This window comes from Lepidochelys olivacea (genome assembly GCF_965140295.1).
Source record: "Lepidochelys olivacea isolate rLepOli2 genome assembly, chromosome: 9".
Taxonomy (NCBI): Eukaryota; Metazoa; Chordata; order Testudines; family Cheloniidae; genus Lepidochelys; species Lepidochelys olivacea.
The window spans coordinates 66,971,415-66,994,013 of record NC_140419.1 but is presented as its reverse complement, the minus strand read 5'-3'; the positions used below and the strand labels follow the sequence as shown (position 1 = coordinate 66,994,013).

General features: G+C 36.3%; 1 protein-coding gene across 1 annotated transcript in view; it reads left to right on the top strand.

The window, feature by feature from the left end:
• Positions 1-22,599, top strand: part of DIAPH2 (diaphanous related formin 2) — an 813,565-nt gene that overhangs the window by 657,716 nt on the left and 133,250 nt on the right. Inside the window, exon 27 of the mRNA XM_084638844.1 lies at positions 2,537-2,632. Coding sequence (XP_084494970.1) covers positions 2,537-2,632 — 96 coding nt within the window. The remainder of the gene's footprint in view (positions 1-2,536; positions 2,633-22,599) is intronic.

Here is a 22,599-nt window from a genome sequence, read left to right as displayed (position 1 = left end):
TCCAGGACTCCACCAAGAAAGAAAGGGTGAACTGAGAAGCTGCTGCCTCATTCCTTGAGGCCAGGTCCAACTCTCACCCCATTAATGTTCTTGCCATTTGGGAAGAAAGAAATGAAATAATTATTTTTGTTTCATATAAAATACCTGCGCTAGATAGTGGTTTCTCAACTTCATTAAACTTGAGATTTTCGTTTTACAAGTTTCTGTGCCTTTGCAGGTGGTGTAGAACAAATTAAATGTATTACCAAAGATCTTTTTATTTTTTTTACCTGGTACATAAGCAAAAGCTGCTAGGGAGTCTGAAATTCCATTCTAACCATACTCATCACTTTTAGATGAAGATCAACCTGAAGTGGAGCTTCCTATTCAATTCCCTGTTAGTCACTTGAGAACTTCTGGTTCAGATAAAATTTAATTAAGATCTGAACCCAACCCAAAACTAAAATCTGATTGACAAAATTCTGAAAGACACAGCCTCTGTAGTCAATGTCTAGTGTTACACAGTTGTTTACTTTGATATTCCATAAAAATTTGTTGTTTTAGCTGCCACGGTAACTAAAGGTAGGACAGTGACATCCACTGTAAAGTAGTGGAAGTTTGTATAAAGGTATGTGAGGTGTTAAAGGAGTTAGTAGATTGTTTCTGTACTTCTTTATTTATTTTTTTTTTTAGTTGGAAACACAGTAGATTTTTTTCTAAAATGCATATTGGTAACCACTGTGTTTATTAATTTTTCAACATAAGGTCTATAATAGAACAGCTAAATTTACATATGAAGTGACCATATTCAGTCTGTGTTTGAAACTTGTACTGTATATTTTTGGTTCCATGCTTTGATAAGCATGTGAGGCTAAATGTTTGCTGTAATAGTTCATTCTCATTTTAATTTCTCTTAAATCTTTATCTTTTGAACATAAATTCAATGCAGGAAAAACTACTAACAAAATCATGTAAGCAAAACCAACCGCTTCCCCTCCACACACACACACTTCTGATCTAAGTGGCACAAGGAGTAGTTCCATTGACATCAAGGGTTAAAGATTCACAAGGATAAAACAAGATCAGAATCTGGCCTGCTCTTTTAGAGGCTTCTGTTGTTGCTTTTCTGGCTATGTTGCCTTCTGCCTCCCACCCCACATAACTTACAAGTTTTCCACACCTACTGAATGCTAAATGTTTTCTCTCACTTTGATTTACAATTTCAGTATACCATTTAACTTGCACTAATGTTTGTTGTCTACAAATATGAACAAAGGACTGTTATGGGATTGGCATATTCTTACATGGGGTCTGAATGTGGCCCAATTAATCTATATGTAGTAGTGAACCAAATTGAAGAACCATAAGCAACGGAAGAATGCTATAAAACTAATGAGGGGTGGGAGAGACAGAGATAATGTATCTTCTGAATGTGTCTTTCAGCATCCTATCGTTTCTACATGATTCACAGACTAGAAATATTTACAAAGACACAAATCTTTCATGTAAACTAATTGTCTTCCTACAGTCCAGTGAGGTACTTAATATTCAGTTGACAACAAAAAGTCCCAGAGATGCTAATAAAAATTCAACATCGCATTACTCTACCTGTTCACTCAGTCTAGTCAGCTTTTGAGATTTAGATCTTAACATATTCACATGAACAGAACAAGAGACATGGTTCATTGATGCAGTTACAACTTATGGCAATCCTTGACCTGTATTTCTTGCATTTATTACATGCCACCATGAGCCCTTAATAACAGAACAAATTGAAACATGAAGAAAGTTAAACACTCAGATGAATAACATAAAAAAAAATTAATCATTTTTAGCCAATCTCCCATAATGCTCCAGGGAACCAGGCAATTTAAGGCCTAATGGCTTGCCTCCCTGAATACGAACAAATGGGAGCAAGAAAGAAATGGCATTCTGTGTACTGAGTTCAGATATATGTCTAGCAATGAAGGTGTTTTTTTTTATTCCTTCTCAAAGCTACCTGCTTGAAAGACCAAGGAGAACCCATGTGAAATTAGTGGGGATACAGTATAAATAGAATGAATAAATAAATAAATGGTAAGAAGTGTGTTTATTTTATAGATCTCTGAGATAGAAGCAGACTGTTTTAAATGTTTGCAATATTAACACAATTGGTACTTAACCTCAAGTCACTGTGTTTTATCAAATCACTCCACGTGCATTTATTCCATTAAATAAGGTCACTAGATTCTTGCTCAGGAATATCTTATAAGGTTCTTAACCATCAAGTAGCAGTCACAGATCAGCAGTTATTTATTTGCATACTGCACATGTCATCAATAATACACAGGACAAGATCTTTAAATTGAAAGAACAGTGAGGTTGTCATCAGTATTGCTTAATAGACCATCATAAGCAAACTAGTCAGGAGTCTGTATGAAGCGTTCATTATGTTATACTATATATGAATTTAATTTAGAGGTTTTATGTAAATCTGATGTCAGTTTTGCTTTCTTTTTTTCATGCAATCTCACTTTAATTGCACTGAGATTAATTTTACTTTTTCCCCTATTCATAGAGGGTGATGAGACAGGAGTGATGGATAATCTGCTCGAGGCCCTGCAGTCAGGAGCAGCCTTCCGGGATCGCAGGAAACGAACACCAAGAATTCAGGGTGAGTAAGACATTTTCTACTAGATTTGTGGTTATGGAGGGAGGGGAATCTAGTGTTCCAAATATGGGGATGAGGGGAAGAGTCTTGCCCAGGCTTTTAAGAGCTTTCACTGAAAGTTGGTCTTTCACTTCTGGTATGAAATCTCAGCAGGTTATAGCTGTGTGATCACAATTTTAAACTTGGTAACTAATTATCTTCAGATAATTGTAGACTCTGCAGAAAACTAGAACAAGGGTTCCCACTGTGTTTAATTTCACATTTTAAAAAATCATTGTTTTTTTAAAAGAGCATGTGTGTATTTTATATCATTTAAACCCATCAGTATAATTAAATTATTTGTTGTAATTGGCCCTAAGAAAGTCATAGTAACTTCTTACACTAATGGAGTGATGCATATGGCCGCTAGCTTTTCTCAAGGGCCATGCTCAGGTTCATGCTCATTGGGCTAGAAGCTGTAACCTTTATGGGGAGTAAAACTCAATTCATTATTAAAGCAGCTTCATTCTGTTGTTTTACTAACATTCTGTAGGGATGTTCTTGAATTATTGTCCTCTGTACAGGTATTGGTTTTGAAGTGACTCAAGGAAGAGTGGAGCAAATACTCACACACACATAACTTTCAAACACACAAAATATATAAATTATTGTTACTTTGAATCTATCTCTTATTAAAGTGTATGGCAACATACGTTGTATTTTGTAATTTTCTAGTTTTAACTTGTCTTATAGCAAAAATAGTATTTTAATAAATCAGATTGTTTAAAATGACTTCTTTACGCAGGGCAAAATCAAGCCCTTATGAGTCAGATCCATGCGGAGGGTTTGGAAAAGTGGTATTGGTGGCAAATTGGGAAGTACATCTTACCACTCCATAAAAGAGTAAAGTGAGTCCCCGCTCACCCCATTAGTTCTGATCCTGCAGTTAGAGCCATGTAGACAGACTTCTTGCGACTTACCTTTACATCCATATGTAATATATAAGTCTTGGAGCTATCTGACTGCAAGAATACATTTTATCTCAAAGGGAGAGGTAGCCAGGAATATTACCACTGTTTTCTTCACACCCTATCCCTGACTGCCACGTAGGGCTTAGGACTTCGAATTACCACTACTGTTCAATTTTGCTCTGAACTATCAGTGCAAAACCATTCATTGTCATTTTAGACTCAGCATAGTCTCCATGCAGCTGAGTTAATAAGGCACAATGTGCTACCTTCTATCTGGTAGCAGTAAAAGTAAAGGAATATAATAGTGATTTATTATTGTTTATAATTTGTCATAAACCTGATCTTAAAAAAAAGAACAAGAGTGAAATACTTGATGCACACACTATTCGCAAACTGTGCTACATTTTCAAAATCATCCTTCCATCTGAGCAATATTTCTGTTCTCCCAATTAAAAGAAATAATATGAGCATGCCTGAGTAATTAATTTGTTATTTTTAAAATGGAAACAGGACAAAGTATGTTTTCTGTTGTCCTTGATCTGAAAGCTTATAAATACAATGTGGTGCATGTCTGCAGTAAACTTGGTCAGAGTAGGCAATCTTAATGTAGTCTGTCAGATTTTTTTCTTTTTTGCTAACATTGGCTTTGCTTTCGTCTGTGATAGTCATAAGACTAGATGTAGAAATCTTGATTGATTCTGTCATCAGTGGTGAAAATTAATATATTAAATCCTACCCCCACTCCCCGTAAAGTCTGTTGAACAATCAGGGGATCATTCATTTTACCTTTTATTGAACCTTTTGTCTTACAACCCGGCTACATAAATGAACACCGAATTTTCATAAGTGCATACTGTATTTTCTAATGGCACAGTGACGCAACAGTACTTTTAGTTAAGGGTCTGCATAAACTCCTCTGTTCAATAGCTCAGAACTTCCTCCAAAATATTCGCCTGTGGCTGAAATTTATGATGCCTCATTATTCTTTTTCTTTCTTAGAAAGTCTGTGTGTCAGATATGAAGTAGACATGTAATAATGTTATGAGTACTGCTACGTAATAGTTTTATGAACATGGTATGTGACCTGGTCAGTGAGGTCAAGTTATTGTATATTGAGGGTAGTGGAATGTTTATTGTATACTTATGATGGCTGAATTCAACTGCTTGTGTATATGAAGGTGACACACTGGCTTCTCAGATAAGAACACTGAAGAGTATGCTTATAAAATCATAGAAATGACTAGTTTCAGTAATGCTGTCTTCACTCTAATAAGTTGCAGGACTTATTTTGGCAAAGCTTGGCACTTGGAAATGAAAAGAATGCTAAAGTGTTAGAGCCCTTCTCAAGGGAAAAGGGAGGAGGGGTGTCACTTGCCAAAAACTGTCTAGGGAGACAGGCTAACACAAAGAGAGATACTCTGTGGAGCATGTCTAATGATTTGGGCTATCCCAGAGCCATGAAATGGTAAGCCTGAAGGAAAAGCTAAATATGCATACAGTCTGTTGTCGTTTTGAAGTTGTTTTCTCTGAAACACTTTTGTTCCAAATAAATAATACTTTGCTTTAAGGAGGCTGTTTGATTACTGTGTCACTGCCCCAGAGAGAACAGAATTGCAGGGTTAGAATATGTGAGACCTACTGAGGTAAATCATGGTTGATGCACAGGGAGGGGACTGCAACTCAGGGCCCAGTCTGAGTGTGTGAGAATTGCATGATTCCACTCTGAGAGACAGGTGACAGCTTGAGACCTAAAGGGGGGTGCATGTAGAGAGAACAGGAGGGGGATTAGAGATTCAGTTAGCCCAATAACTGGGGAAGTTTGTACAAAATTGCTTCCGCCACTGTTTTTCAATCAATCCCGCTCCTGCTATTCACAACCTATCCTGTACTTTCCCACTATTAGGCCAATTCCTCTGCCTTGTTTGAGGAAGTAAGCAAGGGTTTGACCCTTCATCCTGGAGACACATATGTGACTAGGACTGTAACTTGTGACACAATGGCAGCACACATTTATTTTAAAAAGATAGGGAGCCCTATTTGAGTGGAGAAGAGAAGTGAAAGCTAGGGAGATATAAAGACTCCCAATTATGGAGAGGTGTGAGAGAAGGATGTAGCACTGGTGCAGAGAGATGAGAGCAGAATTTACCCAGCTCACTTCCCTTAACAGAGACTCTTCTGTGTAGTTACGGCTCACTCCACCAGTAAACATAATCTTAGAGGTGCTGCTAGCCAATTGGGAGCCCTAAGAAGGAGTATTTTACACACACACACTAAAAAGCAAGTAGGGGGCCCCATTGAGCTGCTCAGGGCCCGAAGCAATTGCTTAGTCTGCTTAGCACCAACTCCAATCTTGTCTTTAGTCTATCGGCTGTTTATCATTAAGTAGCTGTAGTGCCACTGTGGATGGAATATTGTGGGTTCAGAAAGGATGTAGAAAAAATAGGGAAAATACAAAAAAGGGAACCAAATCTGGAAGAAATGTTAAAAGAGACAAAGGGAGCTAAATGTATATAGTTTAAAAAGGAGAATATATGAAGATAGGTACACGGGGACATCTTCAAGGAGTATAAATGAAGGAAGGGAATTACTCATAGACTCAGAGTTGATAGGACATTGAGCAATGACCTGAAAGGAAGGAAGTGAGGGTAGTGGGGAATAGTTCTCAACAGCAAGAGCAATTGGTCAATGGAACAAGTATTCAAGAATAGATTCAGAATAAAATGTTAGTGGAATTGATGTTTCAAGCAGTCCAGCAAAATGCAAAGAATGAAACTGAATGAATCAAGTCTTCTTTTCTGGCATCTACTTTCCATGGTTATATTAGGAGTTTAACAAACTATTTACTCATATTTGTGCTGGAAATGGCCCAACCTGATGATCACTTTGGATAAGCTATTACCAGCAGGACAGTGGGGTGGGAGGAGGTATTATTTCATATTCTCTGTGTGTATATAAAGTCTGCTGCAGTTTCCACGGCATGCATCCGATGAAGTGAGCTGCAGCTCACGAAAGCTCATGCTCAAATAAATGGGTTAGTCTCTAAGGTGCCACAAGTCCTCCTTTTCTTTCTGCATATGTTGGTAGTCATCAGAAGTGGTTGCCAGCTAATAACAGTTCAATATCCTATGTAAAAGGACGAGCTGGTCTTATTTCAGTCCCTAATAAACATTATATCACAAAATCAACTCACTGTTTGGCACCCTTGTCACTCTGTGCAGAAAGGCCAAGAACTGAATTATCCTTTTTCCCTAGAGTAAGTCTTTCCATAACAGTTTTCAGGCACAAGAGCACAGCAGTGTGAAGGTGTATGCACTGGAACTGTCCATACTGTACTTTCTGTATTGATAAAGAAAGTCCTTTATTTATCAAAGTTTTTAAGCTAGGACCTTTCATGGCCACTAAATTCACTTCTAGAAAAAGAGAGAGACAGAAAGGAATGATTAAATTAACCTAAATCATCAGGTTCTTGAATTAAAACCCAATATGGTGTATAAAAGAATAAATAGCAGATGGGAAAGATACAGCACAATTTATTTTCATACATAAAGTAATTACATTGGCCATTCAGTACTCACTTTGAGATATTTCTAAGACAAAATAGCATGTTTAGATTCCAGTGTAACCCTCTTAAAGCTAATGCATTTGTTTCACTGTTCTTAAACTCACACCAGACCAATTCTAGCAATTTCTTTGACCTCCAGATCACTTCTTTATAGCAGCAGATCACTTCTTTATATTCATTTCCTTCTGATCTTCAAATTATCCCATAGATCTTACATAAAAATAATTTCAATCTGTGTTCAAGTATTGTTCAGATGCAGCACATCAGACTAGAGATTTTACCCACTTACGAGTGAAGGTTTTTCATTATAAATTCTGTGTTCTGCTTCTGCATGGATTACTTCCCAGACATTAATAGTTTCTCATGTCAGGACCATTGACAATGGTCCTTGGCCTCTGACTCATTTTGCAGCTCCTTGAAGAACTGCTTTCCTATTTCTATATTAGCTCCTGGATCTTTTCAAAACTAATCTCAGAACTTATTTGCTTGATACTGATTTTTAATTTGCTTTCTTATTTCATTTATTAAGGGCAATGAGATTCTCATTTTGGGTGGCTCTACATAAGCATAGTGATTCACTGATTGATTAATCAGATCTAGGTTTGCATTACCAGAAGATAGAAGTTTAGGAGTGCAATATACAGTGGAGTTGATGACATTTTTTGTCAACAACTGGAGAACAAATTGAGTACAGACTGTTTTATGCCCTATTTATATGCAAAATTGTTCTAAGCAAGAACTGATGTTCTCTATAGAAATTTCAATCACTTCTTCTTGTCCCTTTTCCAACAGAATATAATCAGCTCTCATGCATATTTCGTCAGCGATGATCTCTGCAGGACAGCGAGATATAGGGTCAATTCCATTTGACTGTTGTGAAAGCATGAATTTAGCAGGCTGATTTTTGATATAGGAAATGGTGTAAAGGTTAGCATAAAGAAAGAATATTCTGCAAGAAACTTCCTCTTGTGATGCCTATTTTCATGACAGAAATTCAGACTATTATTTGGCCACAAGCCAGTATTCCCCTTTGACAAACCTACAGTTTAACAGTGATGGCGTAGATGTACCAATCCTTGCATATATTCCAGAAATATGATGAATAACCACATGTGACTGACATTCTTAGAACATTTGATGGTTCTTCTGCCCAGAATCAATAGAGGGTTCAACAGAATTTTATAATCCATTTTTATCTTAGTCTCTTGTGAGTCAAAAAAAATTTCAGCTTCATTAGAAAATAATTAGTTATGACATTTTACATTCATTTTTATACATACATTATTTGCATATATAAGGAATATAGCAGGATATAACTATCCTGGAATATGTCATTTCATCTTGTGGGTGTGAGTAACGTAGGCTGAATGGATACAGTCCATATCCACAAATAGCTATTTGTTCAAATCAACTCTGTCTTTAAAATTCTCTTGCTTTTAAATCCATTTATTGTTGAGCTATTGCCACCTTTAATTTCATGCTGTGTTAAACTGAGCCAGCCTTGAAAAATTAAAAAATGTACTCTGGGTATTATTTTAGGTAAATTCTATGGCCTGTGGTATACCGGAGGTCAGACTAGATTATCACAATGGTTCTTTCTGGCCTTGGACTTTATGAGTCTTTCAATAATAGGCTTTAAGACCTAAATTTTAGAAGATGATTAGTGATTTTGCATGACTCTATTTTTTAGGGAGCACCCAATTTGAAATTCCTTACAGGGACGTGGTTTCTCAGGAAGTGTTGAGCAGTACAGACCCTCTAAAAATCAGGACATATGAAGGTGTGTAAAATTGGCATCCAAAAATGAAGGCACCCTAAATCATTAGTCCCTTTTTAACATTTAGATCTAGTTGTTCATTTGTAGTATGAGAAGAAAGGGGTCTCTAAAGTGTAATCAACAAAAAGCTGAACTATATTAGGCTTGGAGGTATCAATAATCGGATATTGCTAAGGACCTTATGAGATTCACAAACTAGTTTTTTTAATTGCTCCAGTACAGATTAGTTCCTTGAGAGTTATGTGGAACTGCTGTGCTTCTGTCTTTACAGTAACACTGATCTGTGTGTCAATTTTAGTTAAAACTAAAGATGGGCGTAAGCATTCTCATGGGGAGCCTTTGAGTAAGTACAATGCCACCAAATAAGGAGAAACTATTTTACAAATGAAATAATAATAAAATTATTGGAGGACTCTTTTGTTCTGTACCCTTGGCTAGTACATTGTATCCTTTTTGTCCATCACTTGTCTGTGTTTTCATTTGTTTGTAAGCTTGTTGGGGCAAGGAATAATGTCGTCGTCTTTGTTTTCCAGCACCTAGCACAATGGGACCCTTGTCATTATTTGGGTATTTGGGCAGCAACTCAACAAATAGTTTAATAATAAGCACTTTTACTGGAAGAATATAAAAACAAACATGTTGCATCACAACATCTTTGCATTGTATCATCATGTTGTATCACAGTACCATCAAACCACAAATATGTTTGAACAAGTAAGATTGACATGTCAAAATGTGGACTACCCCTTAAATTAGTTCAGATCGTAGATGACAAACTCTAGCACCACCTAATATTTGAGTACCTAATTGAAACAGCAATTTAAAAGTAAACACTCTCTCATTTGCCTTGGAAGCCACTCCCTCTCTGTTACGTAATTCTCCAAAATATTCAAACAGCTGGAAGACGCTTGTAGATGAGATTTTGAGACTTACAACCAATATCTAAATGGGAGCTAGATGGGAAAATTTTACCAACTTTTAAAACTCACTATAAACTTCTAAAGAGAATGTTATTTAGTTTCCTTTTTAGTATTCTGGATGGATTCTGATGATGGGGGCTTGGAGTTTTCATGAGTGAGGATCTTCTTTAGACAGGAGCTAAGTGAGTGCCTCTGGGGTTTTAGCAGGAGGAAACAAAAAAAATATTTTATTTTGTTTTAATTTCCTGTGGGAGAAGTAGGGTAGGTCTTGGGATTTCTTAGCTTGCTGGGCTGTTTGGTTGTGTTTGGCTAGCATGTAGCATATAGCTAGCTGTCTGTACTTTCTCTGTGCAGTAAGCAAGAATTTTTCATTTCATACATTATTCATAACTTGCTGCAGTGCTTCCAGAAAGTCAGCATCTATCCTTCACACACACAAAAGAAGAAAGAGGGAAATATATTTTTGCTGTTGTTTTGAAAGTTAGGGCAAAGATTTCATCTTCAGGTGGTCTTGGTAGCAGTCATCCATCCTTAATCAAAAGCAAATAAGAGAGAGAAACATTAATGTTATATTTCTTTCTGTTCTCTGGCAACGTTGGACATAGGTTTCATTTCACTGCTGCATCTTGAGCTATTCTGACTGCAAATAACATAATTCTTAACAAAAACCAAGTGAAAGAGAGATATTTTGTAGGTTGTTACTGTTGCAATTGTGGTATATTTCCCTTAAGTACATGATAACAAGCAAACTCAACCACATGATAAAAATACCCCAGCAATATGGTCATTTCACACAGTTTCTTTTTCATGCATGTGTTCTCTATCTCAATGAAGTTTCATATCATAAACCTGTTGCCAAAACCAATGCATAATGAAAATGAAAACAACAACAACATGAGAAAGAGAGATAATAGCTGAAACCGCTAGTCTTAACATAAAAAGTAGATCTTTCTTTTGGTGTATTTGCTTCTTATGGTTTTATCAAGAAGATCTAAGATAGAGGCACAAACCTGAACGTGATGGTATGATATTCTGATCAGCTTGACTGATAAAAATATCATTTAGCAAAAGAGGCAAATTGTCAGTGGTGGCTGCTAATATGTAAAAGACAATTTTACTACTAAAACCACCAATTGTAATGTTTTCCTTCTTTTTGGTCTTTGAAAGAACTCTGAAAGGACCAAGATGGGCTCCCTAACAAGAGCAAATAACTTTCATAACAGGAACGGGGAAGTACCGCTAACAAATAACAGGAGCTGTCCTGGTAGCAGAGTTGAGTACTAAAGTGTACTGTAAATTCCAAAGAAACTTAAGTTAAGACACACAGACCAATGTGGACCCACCCCATCTCAGGGGTTACTCCTAACGGCATTATGTTCCATGGGGATACAATGACTCCCACAGTTCTTGGTTTGTTGGAGCTCACTGGACTTAGCTGGGGTTGAAGGAGAGGATATATCCCTTCCTCTTTCCCTTTAAGGTATTCTGGTCCTTGTGCTTTGGGGAGTGTGGGAAAAGGGCAAAGAGGCTCTTTGTTCCGTCTTTCCACCTTGCATAACCACATCTTGGCTGGCTAATATCTGACCTTAAATCTGAGATGTACAATCTGGAATTGGAGATACTGATGATGAAAGTTTTAATTGTTAATAAAAGAGGAAAGAGTGCATGACTGAGTTTTAAAAGTAAGCTTTACAATGGTAAAGGAAAGCGAAAGTGTTTTTTTCTGGTTTATAGAAAAGGGCCCTTATTGTTTGTGCTATGTTAATATCTGGTAATGCAGAAAGGGGTATTGCATCTGTATTTGGGCCGCAGATGGAATTATCATTATAAACATTTGATACATACCACAAGTGCGGCATCAAAGAAGAGAAAGTGGAAAGAGAAAGAAGTTATCCTTCTTGATCATGTCAAGGAAGGGGTTTACACATGCAACTAATGGTGGTGCAATTTAGGAAGTTCCCGAAAATGTAACCCAAAAATGTATGTTTTAAAATAAATTTATAGTTTTGATATGAAAATGTTACAATATAAGTATAAATGTGTTTGCTTTCAAGGATCAGGAAGTTTGGTTATATTGACAGGCCGGGGGGGAGGGCGCTTGGGATACAATACAAGACCCAGTGTACCTGTTTGTGATGCATAGAATAAACTGCTTTAGTAAGGGAAGTGGGGCATTTTAAGAGTGGGCTACAATGACTTTATGTAATGTCCTTCATGGTAGAGAAGTAGGAGTTTTGACTGTCATGGGTAAAAAGAAGATTCTTCATTGCTGCTACAAATCACAAACAAGACTCCACTAACTAATCACACCTTATGCCATCTAGCATCTTCGCCCAGGGACTTCCCAAGGCCTCCTGGCTACCCTAGAGTATAGATTTGGGTAAGAAATGGCAGTGTTGATGAAAATGAAAGATTTATCTTTTATTTTTTTAACAATTGTGCAATTGCTACAGCCCAGACACCCCAGATATGGATGCTAAGAAGGATGAATGGATTTTGATGTTGATGTTTTGCTTATGGTAGATGGAAAATATGTTAGGGGGTCTCTGTAGCTTTTGTGGCTCCAGACTTAGTTGTCATCCATTTCTAAGTCAGAAGACTTAAGGGCGTATTACAAAAGTTCAGCACTGCAAGATTCAACAGACTAGAAATCTTGCCCTTGAAAGATGCAAAGGCCTTTGGTGCCTACGAAGTTTTTATTTTACTTTTTCTTGGACCCAAAGCTATAAGGCCTGTGAAGTACAGATGTAACATATCGTATATTTTCTACTAGACAGAAATGGTTTTTTTTCTTGCCTGCTGGTATTTTTAATCTGTGTGTGTGTCGTATTTTGAACAAATGGCAAGTATGGCAAAGCAGAACAGTTGACTGGGTTTGTTGGTGGTGTAAAATCTTGTGCACAGTGCCACTTAGTATTGTAACTTTTCTGGAAGAATATACCAAACAGGGCAGTAATAGTTCAAAAGTGACTGAAAAGAAATAGCACCTTCCTTTGAGATAATTCATTCAGACTTTTGCCCATTCAGATAGCCATAGTGAAAAACTCCAAGGCTTTTTTTTTTTTTTTTGCTTTGGGACGAAATATTGTTTTTTAACAAAGTTGTTACCAGGAGTTTTGACAACAGCAAAATCTCATGTTGGAGTTTTGCCTGAAGGAAGACTTCAGGATTTAGCCCAGTATGGGAATCATTTTCTTAATGATCCTTTTAAACATTAGTGTATGCAGCCTTAAAATAATTAATTTTATTCTATTGTGAAAGAAATTCACTGTAGAAGCATTTATTTTAAAACTTGAAAAGTAACACTGTTTATTTTCTCTATGATAGCAACCCTGAGTGGAGATATATTTGATATAGAAATATTTATCTCTTTTTCTCTGTGCATTTATAAACACCTAGATAAATGTGTCTGGGTAAAATCCATAGGCAAATAAATTATGGGTTTGGAAAAGTACATCTAGTTTTGTGTATGAAACTGTTGTTTTTTCCTGTCTCCTGTTTTGCAAATCTTGCAAATGAACAGGTAGATTTTAATATAATACATTATAATTAATTAAACACTGTTTCAATAAAATCTCTTCCTCATCAGGCTGTGAAAATAAAAAAGACTACATTTCATTGCAGTCCTACATATTAATTGATACATTGATTTTTCAAATGCACGATAATTAATGAGACACACACTTAAGCTTGTTTTATTATTGTACATGACTACAGGATTTAACTGCAAATCTTGTACCTTCACTAGGTTTCTTGTCTTTAGAGGCTATACTCTAAACATTAAAAATTGCATATTTTCAATGTAGTATTGTTTCCTTTTAGAAAAATATTCTTGCTCTTTTACAACTTTGCCAATGTCCTGACATGCTAAAACTGAAAAAGGAAATAGCCTCAGGGTACGAGATTATTAGAGAAATCTGATTCTGAAATATTTTCCTTCTAATATTTGTTTAAGCAAATTTCTATGCAGACCTAACTGTTCTTTCTGGGTTTTTTCTTACCACTAAACAGCTAAATGTTTTCTGTGGAATTAAACTTAAAGTTTCCAGAAATGTTAATAGCTAATGCCCTTTTTTGAGTGTCCTAGTTCAGAAATATTGCAGCTGCAATGGCATTATGTGCCATCACTTTTCCACTTTCTCACTGCAGGGGAGTTACAGCTTTAAGGTACATGTATGCTCTTTGTGCTTTAGATCTGAGTGTGGAATATATTAATAGAATATGTACTGCAGTCTGTGCTGAAATGCAACTTTTGGATCATTTTTGAATACCATACATCAATATCATGTCAGCTTGCAGCACATCAATGAGATGCACACTGGGCATAATTTAAGAATTGTCTTGTGAACTTGATTTATTTGAGGAAACTTGTTATATTGTCATTACCATTTCCATTTTAGCAGTATGCATGAGAGAGAAAAAATTAAAACAAACCTGCCTTATTCAACTTTGACACCTAATTTGAATCTTTTATGCGAGCTATCTGGAAAGCTGCCACCACTTGTTAAACTTCAATAGGATAAAATGAAACTGAGACAGTAGAACATTACTGCTTTTTAATGGCTTTAGATAATTTTCAGATTACATAAAGACACTTTTTAATTAAAAAAAAAATTCAGTGCACGCTTTTAAAAAATTACCCAGATCTATGTATTATGTCTGAATCCATCAGAATTCTCCAACCCAGAAAAGAACAGAACTTATATTTTACTGTAATTTGAAACTTTTGATGATGAGCATCCTGAAGGTTAGAATTAACACATGACTTTCACATTTATCCTTCTATTATACCAAATAAAATCATGTTAGACCGTTAGGTTTCCTGATGGCTGCTCTTATTTGTTAAAACACATTAAAATAAAACTTCACACAGCTAGAACCCAATCCATTTAAAAGAATGTATTGCAAATGGTACTTTTATGAGTAAATTGATTTCTGATATACATGTTTGTTGTCTGAGCTGGTAAGAATGTTTATCGTTATTTATATAGTTTGCAAAGTGTGCTAGATGCTTTTTTGACAAACCAGAAGCTAAACCTATCCATAATAGTGTTGTGGAGTCATTTTGCTGCCTTGTTAATCAAACAGAATGGCATCACCTGGCATACAAGACAAAAAAATTATTGCAACAGACTACCTACAATTAAAGGTCTCCCATGCTTTGAAAATAAATGGCTCAATGTTACTTTCACCAAATATCTGGTCTTCATCTTAGAGATCCTATAGTACTGAGGCACTAATATCCTTTGATTTTGTTATACTCCACTGACAATATCTCTGTAATTTGTTTATTTTTTCACAATATGTAGAAGCATTTTTCATATCTCATTTTTAGATGGAGGATTTTTGCTTACAATAGAAGAGTCGTGGACTAATGAGACTTATTCATATCATTTAAGTACCTCAGAGTTATCCCAAATGTAATGGCAAAAGATAAAGAAGGGATCACAAATAATAAATTTGTCCGGCTTTCTCCACCAAGACATTATTGCAAGCTTTAAGTCAGCTTTTATTGGTAAATATAAATATGGGTTATATAAGAAAAGACCATCTATAATGGCATTCAGATCTAGTTTTAGTAATTGCTTTAGTCCAGAGAGCTCCATAAACAGTCCCAAGGCAATTTAAAAACAGGTATTTGTTGTATAATCAGTTTTTACTACGTATGCATTTTATTTTATGATTTTGGTAGTTAAAGTAATACAACTAAATAATATATCCTAGTCGACTAGTATGTAAACTACGGTCACAGCATGTCCATGTGTTACTTTGCATATGGGATGAATGTCGTTCGCAAAGAGAAGGGAATTAAAAAAGCAAAATACTAAAGCAATGTTAACCCCTAAGCTTCCTAAACCAGACTGCCCTGGGTTTTAGCCAAGAACTTCCATTATAAACTGTGGGAGTTACATAGGTATGAAACATTTCACAACTTGGAGTATTTAGGAATATGAATACAGGCAAATATACAAAAAGCAGAAGTGTGTGAATTAGGATAAGTACAGTGTCCTTACCTGTGTGTCATTGTATCTAGGCATAACTGTATTGATTATCTTCCACTGAAGAATGCTATGTCTTGGTGAAGGGTTGTTTTTTATGTTAACCTCAGATCCTATTGCAACTGATTCGCAAAATACCAGACAATCCAGATACGTATAGACCATATCTGTGCAAGAAGTATTTTCCCAAGTGTGTAAAATCATCATCTTTCTCTGATAAAAAATGCTAATGCTTGTGTGTTGTAATTGGCAGACATAGCAATATATGGCACTATTAACTCCAAATATTATATATATTGTTGTGTTGCTTGTACACTTGTATACTGCTTTAAATTAAATTTGTGTTAATTTCCTTCATATTTTTTTTAATTCAAGCTAAAGGGTAATACTTGAATCTGTGTAAATGAAAATATGCAATGGAGATTGATATCCTTTCTGAATAATGTCATTCAAAAATATGGTGCTAAGGATAAATGTTTATTATAAATTACTTCTGAGTTTACATAAGTAACCCAAAGTTCAAGTATTAATTACCAGATTTATAAATAGTGAAAAAGAGCTACCTGCCTTTATTAGTATAAATTATAAGACAATACAGCCTGCAAATATTATCTGTAATGTTATACTGCAAAGTATCTGAATACATTTATAAGCATAAAAAAAAGTTTAAATATCTGCACTATATTTATTCTCTTACTTCCTTAAGAACCAAAGGTATAAGTTCTCCTGTTACAATCTACAGATATATTAGTATGTGTCCTTTTGAAGCAAATATATAATGTCCATTAATGATAAACATGACACAAGAGTAATGAAAGAACTGTATGGTACCATGGTATCTGCGAAACATCTTATGTAACATAATTGCTTACAATGCTTCATACATATAGGGTAAGTCAAGGGTACCATGCTAATTACTTCTGGTATCAAATTTGACTATTATTGCTCTTATTTTTAGAGGCCCTTTCGAACTAAGCATATGATTTTGCAGGTCCTAGGAAAGCTACACAATCCGGCTGTTATCATGGTCTGAGTTGCCACAGCCTATTATGAAGCTCCTAAAGCTTTGTTTTCAATTCCAAAAGCCTATTTAAATGTCAGGTGTGGGGAAGTAAGCTTTGAGAACTGAAAAATAAGCTTTTATGAGACTCAGAAATGGATGTGGCAACCTGTTTCTCACAAAGAGTAATCCAAACACTAGCTGCAAGTTAGTATGGTTGGGTTTTATATGAGTGGCAAGTACACCATCATTTACATTTTTGGCATCTCAGTTCAACTTAAAGCTGTGCTGTTCTGATGAGGAATGTTCACTAGATTTTAAGGGCAAAAGTTTGAAAGCTTGATGTCTAAATTGTGCATATACAGTTAGCATGCACATCCATTGAGTTAACAGCAAACACACCCATTCAGAAATTATTTTTATACATTCAGATACTGATTTTTATATGCACAAATGAAGGATATACAAGTTTAGCATAGATATCAAATCACATTTTGGAACTGACATGTTTTTGTTAATAAAAACTGAGTTATCTTGAAATGGGTTTAAACCCCCACCACCAACTTGCTGCTTGAAAAATTCTGTTTCTGCAATATTTTTGCATTTCTGTAGTGGCAGCATGCATTTCCCAGGGGATCCCAAAAAACCTGTGCATAAACTAAGGAACTGTTTATGGCACAATGGCCATGACTTTTTTAATAAACATAACATAAAGTAATGAAGGAGGAATATGAACATAGTCTTTCCAGCAAAGTGGTGCTCATAGCTGCGCAGCCTGACTTGCAGATCCTAAGATTAAAACTGCTACACAGCCATCATACTGTTCAGCCTATCCAGGCCTAGACGTGCACATTAGACTACAAGCCACACTATATCCCCCACCACCACCACCTCTCGAGAGGGTTAGGGGCACCACTGAGAGACTTCCAGGCAGTCTCTGCCAGTAAGTGTGTCTGTCCCCGCCACACACTGAATCTCACAATTCTTGGAGATACGAACCTCTTCCTACCTATCGTGTCAGCCTAAGCAGGCAAATGTGTTTATTCCCTGCAAAGAATGTCTATCCGCACAGTTTTGACAGAATATTCTGAGACATGGAAACCTGAATGACACTCTGCCTAGACTCAAACAGAAAAGAAAATGCAATGCTTAGTCAATGTAACAACAACAACACATTTAGCAACTGAATGCCAATACGATACCCTAAGGATAAGGACAGATAATAGCCCTGAATCACACTCCAGCGGCATGGGTGTGTGGAAAATCCTTGCTACAGGTAGAGAGTGTGAATGGTCCATTGTTCCTTCCCTGCTCAGCCTAGGCAGGGAGCAGTTCCCGAAGAGGCTCCTTAGAGCCAAAGGGAATGTCCATTGGCACAGCCCAATGCAAAGCCAGGCTATGATTGGTCAGGAGAGGGAAATATCCATTGGCATCCATCTAGAGAAACCTCTGGCAAAAAAGTACCAGCTAGCTACCATGCCACTGTCCTGTGAATCTATTTGTAGAGCTAAGGGAAGGGCAGCTGATCTTGTCTCTGAATTATAAACACAATATAAACATAATTTTCTCAGGTGTCTCCCAAATTAGCAGGTCAGCTTTAGATTTGTTTGTAATAAAAGATGCTTGGCCTTATGGCCAGTTTCAGAAAATAGGTCTCAGAACGCTTTCATTCACGTTTAAGTGGGCAACAATATGTTATGATTCTCCTTTTATTTTCTTCCAAGTAAATTATTGGTAGGATAAAGATATTTTTAAGTCATAGAAAAAAATAACATCCATAAAATAGATTGATTCACACTGTTCAAATGTCATCTTGTGAGATTTAAACATATTGCATAAAGACAATAAATGTCATCCTAAAAGTTTAGCAATCAGCTGGACACATGTCTATTAAGTTTGATTACAATAATAAACCTGAGTGGTGTTAATTTGTAGAAATGTTAAATTTATTATTGCTTTTATATTACCTGAATAAATGGCTGTTTCACTCCTTCCACAAATGATCATATGACTTGAAAAATATTTTCTGAAGTATAGATACGATATAACATTTTTATATGTAATTCTTCTTATGAAGTGTCCATAAAACACTTCACAGAAGAGGCTGAAACAGACAGAGAGGGTCTTCAAAATTAGATCCTGGGCAGTGATTATCATACAAGTAGAAAAGGAAAAACTGCAGGAAGGTGGACTAGAGCCAAAGACGAAATTTAATAATGGTAAAAATGCAAGTATTATTACAGACTACAGAAGCTACAATGAAGGGAGAATGTAAGGATGCAATAACATGAGGAGAAGATAAAGTTATTCATTTGATTTGAGGAAAGGAATATTAAAAATAAATAAATGGGAAGCAGTTCAAGAGAGAAAACAACACAAATATCCACACTATGAAAAGAGTCCGAAAGCCAGGAGTATGTGAGTTGGGTACGGCAGTGAATTTAAGAGAGTCAGAGTAGAACAAGAATCCATGTAAGTTTCAAAAACCAGGAACACAAGATACATAGCTTGATGGAAAGTCAGTAAAGGTTATAGAAAACGAGTGTTCTGGTCCTGCTTCCTGGATCAAATGAACAGTGTGGACACAAAGTCTGACGGACCTGAGATTTAGAGAGAAGGGATTTAGGAAGATCAGAAAGGGGATTTGCAATAGCTGATGGGAAGTAATTAAGGCGTGAATAAGTACTTTTGTAGCCAGTGGTGTCTAAGGGTAAGGATGAATTGTGGTGTTGGATTTACAGATGAATGATTGTGTTAAAGCACAGTGAGTTAGAGAATGAGTCAGGAACATGAAAAAAGAAGGATTTTTCATTGGCACAGAGATTATTTTGGTAGAAATTTAGGTTGTACCAAGGAGCATCAGGAAACTGGTGGTAGAGAATTCAGAGTGTGAAACAAAGGAGTATAGTGTATATTGTGTCATCTGCATATGTGATTGTCAAGTCTGAAGTGATATCATCACATGAGGGGACAGATCCTTAGCTGCATGCATTGAAATTGTCATAGCTCCGTTGAATTCAGTTGATCTATGACAATTTAGGCAAGTTGAGCATTTGACTCAAGATATCCAACAGTAAGAAGGCACATAAAAGACACACTTTGGAGCACTTCACATTGGAAAGAGAAAAAGATGATGTGAAGCCTCTGTTAGAAATGCAAAAGTTGTGGCTAGAGGGACCAGAAAAAACCCACTATAGGGATATGATTAAACAATCCACCCCAACATTCCTGCCTTTTTTCTTTCTTTTACCATTATTCTTAAAATCCCTAATTCTTTCAAAATAAAGCAAGATGTCTTGAACTCATTTATAGTCTTTATTACAACCTCTTTCCACAGTAACTTATTCCATATATTTTATACCCTTTTTTCTGGAGAACCTTTGCCCAAGTACCCCCTATTTTTAAATTACAGTAGGTCTCATGCATTTTAAACCTCTTACTTCTGAGGGAATGCTGTAACGTTGTTGATGACAGCAATTTAGAATAAAACACTGAATAATCTTGTGAAGACAAGTAGTGATGAAGCTGATAGATTGGGCAAGGGTGAAGATGCTATTAGTCTGTTTTTATGGGCCAGTCTACAATGAAAACTTACATCAGCATAGCTAAGTGTCTTAGGGGTGTGAAAAATCCACACATTTGAGAGATGTAGCTTGTCAGCCTATCCACCTGGTGTAGACAGTGCTTGGTCAATGGACGAATTATTCCATTGACCTAGCTACCATCTCTCAGGGGGGTGGATTAACTACAATAGTGATAGGAGAGCCCCATCTGTCACTCTAGTGGGTGTCTACACTGAAGTGCTACATCAGCATAGCTGTAGCGCCACAACTGCATCAGTTCAGCATTTTAAGTGTAGACCATAGGTCTCTTTATCCAAAGATCTCAAAGTGCTTTACAGAACTGTTTATTCCGCCTCCGTTTTACAGATAAAGAAACAAATGTACAGAGAAGTTAAGGGCCTGGGCGTCAGAAGAGCTTAGTACCTACAGATCCCATTGAAATCAAAGGGAGCGGCATGTTCCCAGCCTATCTGGAAATCCAAGTGCTTTGTAATCTACCCAGGGTCATACAGTTGGTCAGCGAATCAAACAAACAAACCATTCCCAGTCTCTATTCAAGCCTAAGTTAATTGTATTTGCAAATTGGATACAATTAACTTAGGCTTGAATAGAGACTGGGAATGGTTGATTCATTATAAAAAGTAACCTATTTCCCCTTGTTTATTATCATCATCCCTCCTCCCCCCCCCCCTTCCTCAGATGTTCTTGTTAAACCCTGGATTTGTGCTGGAAATGGCCCACCTTGATTATCATACACATTGTAAGGAGAGTGATCATTTTAGATAAGCTATTACCAGCAGGAGAGCAGGGTGGGGGGAGAGAAAACCTTTTGTAGTGATAAACACCCATTTTTTCATGGTTTGTGTATATAAGAGCATCTTCTGTATTTTCCACAGTATGCATCCGATGAAGTGAGCTGTAGCTCACGAAAGCTCATGCTCAAATAAATTGGTTAGTGTCTAAGGTGCCACAAGTCCTCCTTTTCTTTTTTTTTAAGATATTAAATAAAATTGTTGAAGCAGCTATATGCAGTGTACTTGACAAATAACCGAATCTGCTTTTCGAATTATAATTATTTTGTGTGTGCCTGGTACTTTACTGTAGTTAAGTAAACATTCACCCCATGCCTCCATTTTAGAGTTTAAGATGAGAGCATTCGGGCAGATGTTGGAAGTAGTGCACGTGTGAGTTCAAGTCAACTCGTTTTTTGTCCCCTGAAGTAAAAAGAATGTGGTGAAGGAGCAATATAGCAACATTAAGTTTAACCAACAAAAGGACAGGGATTTATAGGCAAGATGACATTTTCCTTTTCTAACATGATTTACACTGTGAAGTGTTTATCAATCTTCTTGCTTTTTTTGTTATCGTTCACTCCCCCCCCCCCATCCCAGCTGTTGGTTAATGTGTTTTGCAGTTAGAGGCCCATTATTGGCAATGTAAATGTTTACATAATGCTCAGCATCTGCACCATAATATGCTTAAATGAAAACAACACAACCACAAACCAATCAAACGTTACTAAGATACTTCTCTGAGTTTTTCATGGGAGGACTGCATTCCATTCATGACCCTTTGCAATCAAACCAGTTTACGAAAGGTTTACCCAATTTACTACTAAGGCCTGGATGCAAACCAATATTACAATCAGTGGGTCTAATTCTGCAAAGATTTTCACCCCTTGCGATACCCTAAAAGTCAAGAGGCCTCTTTGTATGGTTTTATCATGACATTACATATCACTTCCAGGATAAGTTTGTTTGGATTGCGCAAGGAGTAGGTCAGGATAGAAATTTTCCCTTGGGTTCTTTTCTGGCTTTTCAGTGCAACCTTGAGCCAGACAAATCAGATAAAAAAAATGACTTAGTATTTGATTTGTGGCTAAGCTTTACTACTACAGTAAATAATGGGAGTGATGAAATTCCTTTTGGCTGAGGAGCTTCAAACAGTCACTTTTCTATATGAAAGCAGACCCTGGGAAACAATCATAGTGGTAACATTACATTTTTTGATAGATTGAATCTTCAAATATCTAAGTCATAAGTGGACTGAAAAAATAGTATCTCTTTTGTTAAAATATAAACTAATAGTCAAGTGTGTTTCTAGGAAATGAGACTTGATTGTGGCACTAATGCTATTTCCGTAATGATTTTTATACTGTTATTCTAATGCAAGTGCCCATTACTGCTGACAAATAGTATT